At 41.9% G+C, this 11,947-nt stretch overlaps 2 protein-coding genes across 2 annotated transcripts in view; both read left to right on the top strand.

The window, feature by feature from the left end:
- LOC100470644 (ADP-ribosylation factor-like protein 6-interacting protein 6) overlaps positions 1–1,626 on the top strand; it is a 37,064-nt gene extending 35,438 nt beyond the window's left edge. The window contains exon 5 of the transcript XR_004628215.1: positions 724–1,626. The gene's annotated coding sequence lies outside the window, so the exon portion shown is untranslated. The remainder of the gene's footprint in view (positions 1–723) is intronic.
- Positions 15–11,947, top strand: part of LOC117804228 (ADP-ribosylation factor-like protein 6-interacting protein 6) — a 60,280-nt gene continuing 48,347 nt past the window's right edge. The window contains exon 1 of the mRNA XM_034670798.1: positions 15–713. Within this exon, the coding sequence (XP_034526689.1) occupies positions 15–713 (699 nt within the window). The remainder of the gene's footprint in view (positions 714–11,947) is intronic.

The raw sequence follows: 11,947 nt of genomic DNA on the forward strand, positions 1-11,947 counted from the left end.
AAATAGCCCCCGCCATGTCGTTCGTGGAGAGCGGGCGGCGCTCCGCTGCTGTTCGCGGTCGTTTCGACACCTCTGTCACGTTTTCCCGGCCGGCGTTTTCCGCCTTCACGCAGGGCCATAGTTGGGGTGAGGGTGAAGTGGTTGAGGAGGACGGATGCGACCAAGTGGCCCGTGACCTGCGGGCGGAGTTCTCGGCCGGGGCGTCGTCGGAGCCCAGAAAGGGCGCGCTACTCCCGCGGGACGGGGACGGGTCTCCAGTTCTACTCGATAAGCGCAATGGCATTTTCTCTGCGGTTGCGAGCGGCCGAGCCCAGGCTCGGCGGTGGCCGGTCCAGGTCCTCTCAATTCTTTGTTCGCTGCTGTTTGCCATCCTCCTCGCCATCGCCTACCTGATCGTAAAAGGGTTACATGCTGAGAATTTAAAGACTGAAGAGGACATAGACACCGGGCTACTAGGATTCTGGACTCTACTTATAATATCTCTGTCTGCTGGATTCTCCTGCTGTAGCTTTTCTTGGACAGTGACTTATTTTGACTCTTTTGAACCAGGAATGTTTCCTCCTACTCCTCTTTCACCTGCCAAGTTCAAGAAACTGACTGGACATTCTTTCCACCTGGGCTATAGCATGGCAATTTTGAATGGCACTGTTGCTGCTCTTACTGTAAACCCACAGCGAAGCGATATTTTTGCAAAACTTATTCATGATTGTTTTGTAATAACAGGGAAGAACATCATTTCATCATTTGTCTACTCAGAAGACCAAGAAACCTGCTGTTATGTGGTTCAGCTATGTGTCATATCATCGTCATTATGGAGGACCTTCTTCTTTTTTTTTTTAATGGAGGACCTTCGTAAGCACCATTCTAGAACTTAGGCATTGAGAATATCTGAGTATTAAGTTTCAAGTAATTTCTTAAAAATTTAAGATGTTTACCTCGTCTTTTTACTTTTGTGTGCATTGTCCTTATAAATCATAGAAAACATTTTAATGAAATTCAAACATGAAAACTTGAATATGGGATAATGCTATGTATAATACTACATTTTTGCTAAGAAATACTGAAGACTGTTTAAATGAGATAGAAATACTTCTTATTTATTCATGATATTAGAAAAGCAAACAATGCCTACTACTTCAACATTTTACAGAAGCTACTTTGAAATCAGAATATTTAGTTTTCAAGTCATAATCAACAGAAGGTGCATTTATATTTTTTAATGAGGTATAATTCCTTATGTTTTTTTATATATTTTCCTACTACATATTGAATTTGTATGTTTTTAAAATTGCTACATCTAGACAAATATATATGTTATTTTTTAGCTGGTGGAAACCTAATACCTACCATTTTAAATAAGTATATTGTTTTTTTTAAAAAAAGCAAAAAAACCCACAAAAAACAAACACATTGATCTGAGTTTAAAATTAAGTAAGCCTATTCTAGCAAAAAAAAGTCTGATAAGAAGTAAATTACTTAAGCCATTAAAATATTGAGAAAGTTGAAGTTGTTCACTACTTCTGTTTCCACAGTTGCAAATATTTGTCTTGGTGTGTATATGATTACTCCAACAGAACTGATATTATTTTGTTTTTAATAAATATAAATCTGAAATTTTTATATTTAGAAATGCTNCTGAAATAGGTAAATCCAGAGACAGAATGCAGACTAGTGGTTAACAGGGGTAGGGAAGGGAAGTACGAGGAGCAACTGGTTAATAGGGTCGGGGTTTCCTTTCGAAGTGGTGAAAATGTTTCACAACTGCATTGAGATGGTAGTTGTATAACATTGTATATATTCTAATGTCACTCAACTATTCACTTTAAAATTGTTAATTTGATGTTAAGTCATTTCATGTCAACAAAAAAAGAAAGAAAATAATATACAATTTTCCTCCTTTCTCTTACTGATCTGAGTCCCCTGACAGTGAAAATATTAGATACACTTAGCAACCATTTCTGGTTCAAAACTCAGTGTCATTGGGTAAATAGTCTATTCAAGATTTTCAAATCAATCTCCATTGGAGCCACAATCCTTACGATGGTTGACCTCCTCTCACCTTCTTTGGGGTGACCTTCATGATATCATGGCATGGACCAGGGCAGAGAGGACAGGGAGGGTATAGTTGCTTCTTCCCTGGTATCCCCTGATAATTCTCACTGTCTGAAATCCTGAGTCACCTGTCCCTCCAGCGTGGGCAGTGTTTGGAGGTTACTTCAGTGGGTGACAAGGAGCTAGTTTTGCACTTCCATGATTCTCTGTGAGGTTCCAGCAGCATCTCCATTATTATGCCATGGCCTTTGCTAGGAGGAACCCCTACCTCACACACTGTGAATCCCACTTGGGCACAAGGACTTCGGTTAGCAGGAAGAGTCAGGGTCCATGGCTGTGCCCGTCAATCCTGGAAGCACCATGCCATCACCACTGGCCCTGCCCCACCGTCCTTCCCATGGTACGGGAGAGGTTGTCATAGCTGCTGCTCTCCACGGTGGACTAGCAATACGCAACTGGCTCATGTAGTCATGGGGCTGGCAAGTCCAAAATCCATCCTGCAAGCTAGCGGTCTGCAGATTCAGGTAACATCGATGTTGCAATCTTGAGGCCAAAGGCTGGAAATTGAGGCAGTCAATTTCCAAAGGCTGGAAATTCCACAGTCTGGAAACAGAATTCCACAGTCTGGAAATGGAATTCCTCCTTCTTTGGCAAACCTCAGTCATTGCTCTCAAGGCCTCCTTCTGATTGGATGAGGCCCACTCCCATTATGGAGGGTGACCTGCTCTACTTAAAGGAACTGACCAAATGTTAATTGTGTCTAAAATACCTTCCCAGCAACATGTAGGCTGGCATTTGACCAAACAATTGGACACACAGTCCAGCAAGGTTGACACATAAAATTATTCATCACAATGTCATAGAAGGAGCCTGGGTCCGGCCCGGGGCCATGTGCCGATATAAGAGAAGACAAGATTCTGCTGCATTTAACCCACCATTTTCCTGTTACTTTTTCTGAATCTTTCTGCCTGATGCATCTGCTCTCTTATTCTCCTTAAATTATGGGATGCTGGATCCCACTCCCTTCCTCTGGGAACCCTAAGTGGTCTGTGGAAGTACAGCGTTTTCTATTTCTCTCTCGTCCTCCAAACTCTGTTATCCAGACTCCTTTCTCCTCGCACAGCCTGGAGTTGAATTAATAGCTGGCTATGGAGTGAAAATCCTGTTCTCCTTCACAAATCATCCCCAGTCTCCCCAGTCTCTGACCATCAAGAACCCACAGGCTCTCCTTGGCCACGGTCGTGGGGAAGGAGGGGCACAGGGGTGCTGCTGCTCTTGGAGTCACGGGTAGGCAGGCTGCCACAGTGGAACGCTTCATGTGCCCTGCGGCCATGCTCACTTCCATTCCAGTCACAGAGACAGAGCAACTGTCCCTGGGCCACGATTTCAAATTCCCAGTAAAGAGAATGTATGACCCCATTTGGAGTTCTTATCTGCTCCTGGGCCACACAGCTGGGACAAGGGATGAGGGTCAGGAAGGACCTCCTTTGTGGTGAGGCTGCAGTCCTAGAGCCGTCCTGCAGGTGGGCGGGCACTTAGCCATGCGGTGCTGCAGCATTCCCCGTCTACAGTTAGATACGGCTGTGGGACGGGGGGAGAGGCGCAGGTGCAAGCATGTGTATAGCACTGTCTCCCCGAGTTCTTGAACCTTTCTGAAGATGGGAAAATGACTTTTGAAAAAAGTTGAAAATGACACTAGCAATGTAAACTGCTGACATGAGCTCCTGCGAAAATATCCGGTGCACAGGGCTAGCTTACAACTCGCCCCACGAGCCCTGAGCCAACTCTTGCAAGAGCGCAGAGATCAGATCGGTCTTCTTTCCTTCCCGGCATGTTCGCTGTGTCCACTCTTCTCTTATTCTGTGTTTTCCGAAATTAAGTGTTCTCATTACTACTTATTGCCCCGTGTGGTTAACTTTACTTTATCCAATCGCTCAAAATCAGTCCTTAAAGGTAGTTCAACTAAGACCCCGCTCTCCACATCGTGACCGGCAGAGTGCTGGCTCCTGGCTTTACTAGTTAACGGAAATAGAGAGTGTGGGCCTGTCGTACTTGCCCCCACACTAGTATTTTCTGCCAAACCAGTAGCTTCTCTCTGCCGATATCAACCTTCCACACTTCATAGTGATGGGAGAAGCATTTAAAACCTCTTTATTGTGGGAAGACTTACTTCCAACTGCAGTGGTAATGGACAAATTAGCCTGGGCATACCCCTTTGATCTGTAACACCATCCATCCAAATTTCAAATCGAACACTGAAATGTTAATCTCAAGTTGGAAATTGATAGAGTTTCGTAGAGGTTTTTAATACTCACATTGTGAGCTCTTTTTACCTCTTTATTTATTAATTTATTTATTTAGGGTCTTCAATAGGCTTTATAAAAATCTGATATCAAGGGCACTCTCTCTCAAGCAGCAAAGACCATATTAACATGCTTTTTTCCTCATTTTAAGTTTAGTGAATTATTACTACGTATGTCCTTTTCTTAATGAATACAGAAGCGAAACCAACCACAGCCCACACCCAAACTCCACCCCAAACCCACTTGAGCCCCCGGAGGCTACAAGGACCGCTCATCAGACGGTGCCATATTGGGTGCGTGGGTCCCGCCTTGCGTGGATTTTTGGAGTAGGTGTTGGCATCTGGTATTATGTATCGGCCAGGGTCAGGCAGGAGATGGAGGGCCCACTCAGATGGGATCATCCAGACGAGGCCCAGAACAGGACAGTTAATACCTGTGGGGAGGTTAAGGATGGTGCGTCATCCTGAGGCTTCCAAGAGTGGGAAGGCTTTGCCACTCTNCCCCGCCTTGCGTGGATTTTTGGAGTAGGTGTTGGCATCTGGTATTATGTATCGGCCAGGGTCAGGCAGGAGATGGAGGGCCCACTCAGATGGGATCATCCAGACGAGGCCCAGAACAGGACAGTTAATACCTGTGGGGAGGTTAAGGATGGTGCGTCATCCTGAGGCTTCCAAGAGTGGGAAGGCTTTGCCACTCTGGGTCTGGAGGGACGACGCGGTTACCCTAAGCTGGAGAGGCCCAGTGTAACTCCAGGAGGCGGCTGTCCGGACAGGCCGTGATGCAGCTGACCCCAGGACCTGGTGGCGAGGGAGCCGGGAAACGAGCTGCAGGCTCCTCTGGTGATTTCTGACCACCTGAGGGCCGGAAGAATGCCAACGATTCCGTCCCCGCAGGGCTGCCTCCTGAGCTCACGCAGGGCGGAGAAGGAGCAGAGAGCATCTGGAGAGGACAAACAGCGATGGCGCCACATGCCGAGATGGCCGCCTTCCGAAGGCTCCCAGGCTTCCTGCCCCCTCTGCCAAGCCGGAGGGCTCACTGCCTTGTTTAAATAACGCCTCGTAATCAGCTGGCTTCCATGTCCTAAGGAGCGTGCTCGAGTCTCATCCTTGGCTGAGAGCACCAGCAAGAAAAGAGGTCAAGGTCAATGGGGTCTGCTCATCCTTGCTGCTCCTTTTTAAAGAGCCATTCCTAAGATTAGAGACAAGCTCTTGTTCACGGCCTCATTCCCACCCTGTTCAAGTGTTTGGTGACTATCATACAGCCCCAAAATACCTATTGAGCTCATGAATGATGAAGGATTTCCCCATCTTTTCTCCCTAAGATAGTCTTTAGCGAAAGTAACTATAGTTAGTCCTAGAACTTCTAGACTATCCTTATATCAAATATCCTTACTCAGTGTTCCCACTTAAGTACACTTGCCTTTGACAGACCAAATGCTCTGATTTTGAGCTTCAAACACACATTGTGGCTACCAAGACCTGGTTTTAATATGCCAAATGTAAGCACTGAGGGTAAAATGGCCACGGATAGCTTGCAGAGTTCATGTACTATGGTTATCAATATCCTTGCTCACTGGTACCTTGTAACAGGCCAGCCCTGAAACCAATTTTGTGTGTTCAAAGGAAAGTACAAAAATCAATTACCAAAGAAGGATTATTTTTGTATTGTACCCTCTTGCCTCCCAGAGTAATCCAAAAATCATTCGAGACCACCACATTCATACATACACACTCTTCACCTCTCTCCTGATAGATTTTTTTCTTTACAAAAAAAGAAGAATATGACAACTTGTTTATTGAGAGGCCTTTGTTGTACTGCTATTTCAGTTTGAGTGTGCAGTGCTGCTTTATTTCAATGTTTACAAACTAAGTTGTCAAGTTTAGTCAGTTTAAAAGACAAGTGAACAAGAAACAAGATAATCACATGACCTGTTATAAAACCATTTTTCTGTTTTATTAGTCACATTAGCATTCTATTGGCCTTTAAATGTCACAAGTTCAAGAGCGCAGCGGTACGCATCTCAGAAATATTTCTTCTCATCGTAATAAAGCATGAGGATGCAATTTCTGAGGACATAGATAAGTTGAGAGAAAAACAACAAAATAAGAATCGAAACATGTTGGATACTGTTACCTGTAAGAAGCTTGGTTATTTTTCAGTCAAAGTTTTGTCACTGTTCTAACACTGAGCTCATCAAGAAATGGTTTCATTTGTTTATTGATACATGCTTTTGTTTCTTCTTTTATTATTTAAAACGTGATTAGAAAAATCAACACGTTTATTCTGCTATGTGCAGGAATTTAAAACTGCTCCCTCATTCTAAAGGAAGGGAAATCACGTCATGACACACAAGTATTCTTCCAGAAGTGCTTGCTACCTGCCAAGAAGCTGGGCATCAGTTCCAATGTTACATCACCATTGTCACAGATAGGAGTGGTTATAACATCCCTAGCATCTCAGAACCTACAGAGAGCTAAAGCGATCCCAGTGAACTGATCGAAGAGCGAGAACAGGGAAAGAACAAAGGATGGCTGGATTCTGATTGTTTCCAGGGCCTCGAGTCCGTGATTAGACCCTGCAGCAACAGGGTGAAATGTGGTTTGCACCAGCATTTTCAAGAACTGATCCCCAGGACGTACACACAAAACATTTCTTCCTTTATCCTACCCTCCAGGCACAACTCTTGGCATTTTCTGAAATTATGAATTCTTATTTCATCCTTCTTTTCTCACCTATCTCAAAGCCCTTTCAGTCCTCCTTCCTAGTGCTTCTCAGACCCATCTTCCTTCACTTGCCTATCTTTTACACTTTCCCGGTTTGTTATTTCTCTAATTTACATTGAGCTTTTCGATTCTTTCCTCGACTTCTGATTCGTTCCTATTTCCTGTGCTGCACTGTGACCCAAACTGGCTTTCTGAGTTAGACCCAGGCAGAGGTTTCTCTTGATAAATAATACTCTAATTCCCCCATTGCCTGTATCAATGATCCCCAAACCTTGGGCAGAAGAGCCATATACATCTGTATTTTCTGAAACCATATGTGAAAGAAACACAACAGTCACCATGTGGTCTACGGATCAAAAGCCTCAGTTCTTAGGACCAAAAAAAACTAGCTTAAGCAGTAAGACAAATTTATTGGTTTAACTACACAGGAAAGAGTGTCATTCGTGAAGAATAAAAATCAGAGATTTCTATGGCTCTGGGGCTTCTTTCGTTGTGTTTCTCCTCTCGGTACAGCAACTCCATATTTTCCTTTCACAAGTTACCTTTTCCTGAAGGCTGGAAGAGCACCTTCTGGAATCTCCCAGACTCACATCTTCAGGGGTTGCACAGGAAGAGAGGTTCCTCTGTGGCTCCAACCTAGGAAAGCTTCTGCTTGCTCGCCCGGGGGCTGGGCCGCTATGATTGGCAGCTCCCACTCAAGTCTCAGGGTTGGAACGGAATCCCAGGGGTCTGTGAAATGTACCCAGCTCCTGGGCAGACTGGTGTGCCAACACAAACAGCGTCTGCTACAGGGGCCTGGAGATTCTCTACATCGAAAGCAGTCATTGCAGAGGGATCTTCACTTCTTGTCATAGAGAGTCGGGTTGTTATTATCCCTCCTGCAGGAAACATAAAATCTGGGGAAATGAAGAAAACAATGCTTTAAAAAACTTTGGAGAGTCATTGATACAGGAAAGAATCGAGTGGCTCTGTCCTTCACGAAGGGAAGCAGAACAAGGTAAGGCTCCACAGCCCCCCAGCACCATTATCCACAGTATTTGCCATTTTTAACTCAGTGGGATAAATGTCACAGAAAGTCACCAGGGACTGGAGTTTGGGTCAAGGTGGAAGAGTCCTAGTAAACACACCAGAAGGGCCACCTCCCCAGAATAAGAGCGAGGCTGAAACAGACCAGCCTGAACAACGCTTAAAACCAATCCTCACCAGAAGTTAAGTGATTACCTGCATGATATACTCTGTATATCAAAAAGAAATGAGGAAGGAAGACAACATGATCCAGAGATTCTGAATTTTTAAATTTTTAAACCCCTTTATTGAGATATGTTTCATACATCGTAAAATTCACCTGTTCAAACAGTACAGTTCAGTGGTTTTTCAATACATTCACATCATTGTACAACCGTCCCCCCTGGAACGTGTTTCACCCACCCACCCCCCCCAAAAAAAAAAAACGCTTCCTCATTCTCCAATCCCTCCTCCACCCCCAGGCCCTAAAAACCACTGGTCTACTTTCTCTATGTGTCATCTGGACATTTTACATAAGTGAAATCATACAATATGTGGTCTTTTGTGGCTGGCTTCTTCCACTATACCTATGAATGGAATTTCTGGGCCATCTGGTAACTCTATGTTTAACCTTCTGACAACTGTCAGTTTTCCAAAGTACTGCATCATTTTACATTCCCACCAGCAATGTGGGAGGGTTTCAGTTTCTCCCCGACCCAGCTGACAGATGGTATTGTCTGTCTGTCTGTCTTATTACAGCCATCCTAGTGTGTACAAAGTGCTATCACGTTGTGACTCTAGCTGATATCTCCCTAATGACTTCTGATGTTGTAGACCTTTCAATTTGTTCTTTAGCCATTTGGAGAAATATTAGCCATTTCTTTGGATAAATAATCTATTCACATCACTTGCCCGTTTTTTAATCGCTTTGAACACAGCCCAACTTATTTTTTCTAATAGTTTTATTGTGGAATTCTTAGGTTTCTTTATATGGAAGATCATATAATTGACAGTAGACATAGCTGTACATATTCCTTTCTGATCTTGATGCCTCTTACTTCTTTCTCTTGCCTAATTGCACAGGCTAGAACTTTCAATGCAGTGTTGAATAGAAGTAGCTAGAAAAGGCGTATTTGTCTTGTTCTTGGTCTTAGGGGGAAAGCATTTAGTGTTTCCCTATTAACTACGATATTGGCTGTGGGATTTTCCCAGATGACCTGTATTAATTAAGTTCCCGCTATTCATAGTTTGTTGAGTGTTTTTATAATAAAAGTATGTTGGATTTTTGTCGAATGATTTTGCTATCTCCATTGAGATGTTCATCTCAATTTTCTCATATTCTGTGAATATGGTGTATTACCCTGATTAATTTTCAGATGCTAAACCATCCTTCCTATCCAGTGACACATCCAACTTAGTCATCGTATGTTGTTCAATTTGGTTTGGTGGTATATTGTTCAGAAATGTTGTATCTATATTCATAAGTGATATTAGTCTGTTGTCTTTCTTTTCTTGTGATAGCTGTCAGGATTTGACATCAAGGTGATACCAGCCACAGAATGAGTTAAAAAGCATTCCCTCTTTTTCTGGATTTTGGTAAATTTTGTGAAAGTTTGGTATTAAATCTTTAAATGTCTGGTGCGGTTCACTAGTGAAGGACATGCTGACCTACGCTTTGCTCTGTTGCAGATTGTTATTTACTAACTCAATCACTTTGCTTGTGATTGCTCTCTTCTGATTATTTCTTCTTGAGCCAGTTTTTTTTTTTTTCCTTTCTAGGAATCTTTGCATTTCATCTAAGCTATTTGATTTGTTGGTCTGCTTTGATCATAGTATTTCTTTATAATCCTTTTTATTTCTGTAAAGTCAGTAAGGATGTTCCATCTTTCATTCCTGATTTTAGTAATTTGAGTCTTTTCTCTTATTTTTTTGATCATTGTAGTTCAAGGTTGTCAATCTCATTGGAGAACAAATAGTTAAAAACAAGGAAATCATTTATACAATCTTGTATACTCATTGACATTTACCAGTGCTCTTTTCTCATATGGATTTGAACTGTTATCTAATGTCCTTTAATTTCAGCCTACGACTCCCTTCAGCATTTCTTATAGGGCAGGCTTGCAAGTAAGTTTATCTGAGATGGCTTAATTTTTCCTTTGTTTTTAAAGAATAGTTTTTGCTGAAAATGGAATTCTCAATTATTATTCTTTTTTCTTTTAGCACTTTGAATATGTCACCCCCTGTCTTCTGCCTGCTGTGTCCTGGAAATAGCGGTTGTTCACCTTACTGAGAAGCCTTTGTTTGTAATAAGTCATTTTTTTCTTGCTGTTTTTAAGATTCTTTATTTCTGACTTTTGTCAATTTGACTAGGATGTGTCTAGGTCTAGTTTATTCTACTCAGAGTTTATTGAGGTTCTTGAATATGTAGATTCATTTTGTTCATCAAATTCAAGGAATCTCTTGACATTATTTCTTCAAATATTCTTTCTGGCCCTTTTTGACCCCTTGTCTTCCTCTTTTCCTTTTAGTATTCCATTCTGCACATGCTGGTGTCCTTGATGGGGCCCAACAGGTCTCAAAGGCTCTCTTCATTTTTCTTCACTCTTTTTTTCTTTATGTTTCCCAGACTATAATCTCTATTGACAGAACTTCAAGTTCACAGATTCTTTCTTCTAATAGCTCAAATCTGTATTGAGACCATCTAGTAATTTTTTTAGTTCAGTTATTTACTTTTTGAGTCCCAAATTTCTATTTGAAATACATACAGACATATATATATATATATACATATATATATTTTTTTTGCTATAGAATGAATATTTGTGTGCCCCCAAATTTATAAGTCAAAACCCTAACCCCTAACATGATGGTGTTAAAAGGTTGTCATCTTTGGGAGGTAATTGGGTCATAATTAGAACCCTCATAATGGAATTGATACCCTTATAAACAAGAGAAAGTGTTCTCCCCCCCACCGTGGACAGTACAATGAAAAGAGGGCCATCTATGTACCAGAAAAAGGGTCCTCACCAGATACCTCATCTACCAGCACTCTGATCTTGGACTTCCTAGGCTCCAGAACTGAAGAAATAAACTTCTGTTGTTTACACCATCTAGTCTATGGGTACTTTGCTATAGCAGCCTGACCGAAGACAAATTTTTCTCTCTTTGTTGATATTCTTTGGTAAGACCTTGTAGCCACATTTTCCTTTAATTGTTTAAACACTCTTTGTCTACTGAGTCCAAATCTGAGTTCCTCAGGAACATTTTCTGTCACCTGTTCTTTTGACTATGAATGTGGCATGCTTTCTTTTACTTTGTATGAGACATACTTTTTTATTGAAACCTGAACATTTTAGACAATAACAAATCAAGTATTAGATTCCTTCACATACACACACCCCAAGGTTTGTTTCTGTTGCTGAATTTGATTTTCTTCATTGAAGCTCACTTGTTTAGCTAGTTTTCTATACTAATTCTATAGATTCTGTATATTTAAATGCAAAGGACGTATTATATATATAATATTGTATATATTGGATATATACAGCAACTGAGTTCTCCATTAACTTTTTTTAAAAATCTTCATTTTTATTTTTAAAATTGGCTTCATATGAGTCAGACCTGGATCAATATAATTTAGTGGCCAACCAATGATTATTTAGTTGGAAGATTTTCTTCTATGCCTTTTCTGTATGTCTCTTTTACTCTTTGCTGGGTTGGTCAGTATGGGGATGTATGTCTTCAAACATCTGGCACTTTACAAGCCAGCATTAATTTTGCTTCCTGCTGTGCATAGAGCCAAGGTCAACCAGAGGTGAATGACTGGTACTTCCTGCTTCCCAAAGTCTTTCTTGGTCTTGCACA

This window comes from Ailuropoda melanoleuca, chromosome 10 (genome assembly GCF_002007445.2).
Source record: "Ailuropoda melanoleuca isolate Jingjing chromosome 10, ASM200744v2, whole genome shotgun sequence".
NCBI classification, from domain to species: Eukaryota; Metazoa; Chordata; class Mammalia; order Carnivora; family Ursidae; genus Ailuropoda; species Ailuropoda melanoleuca.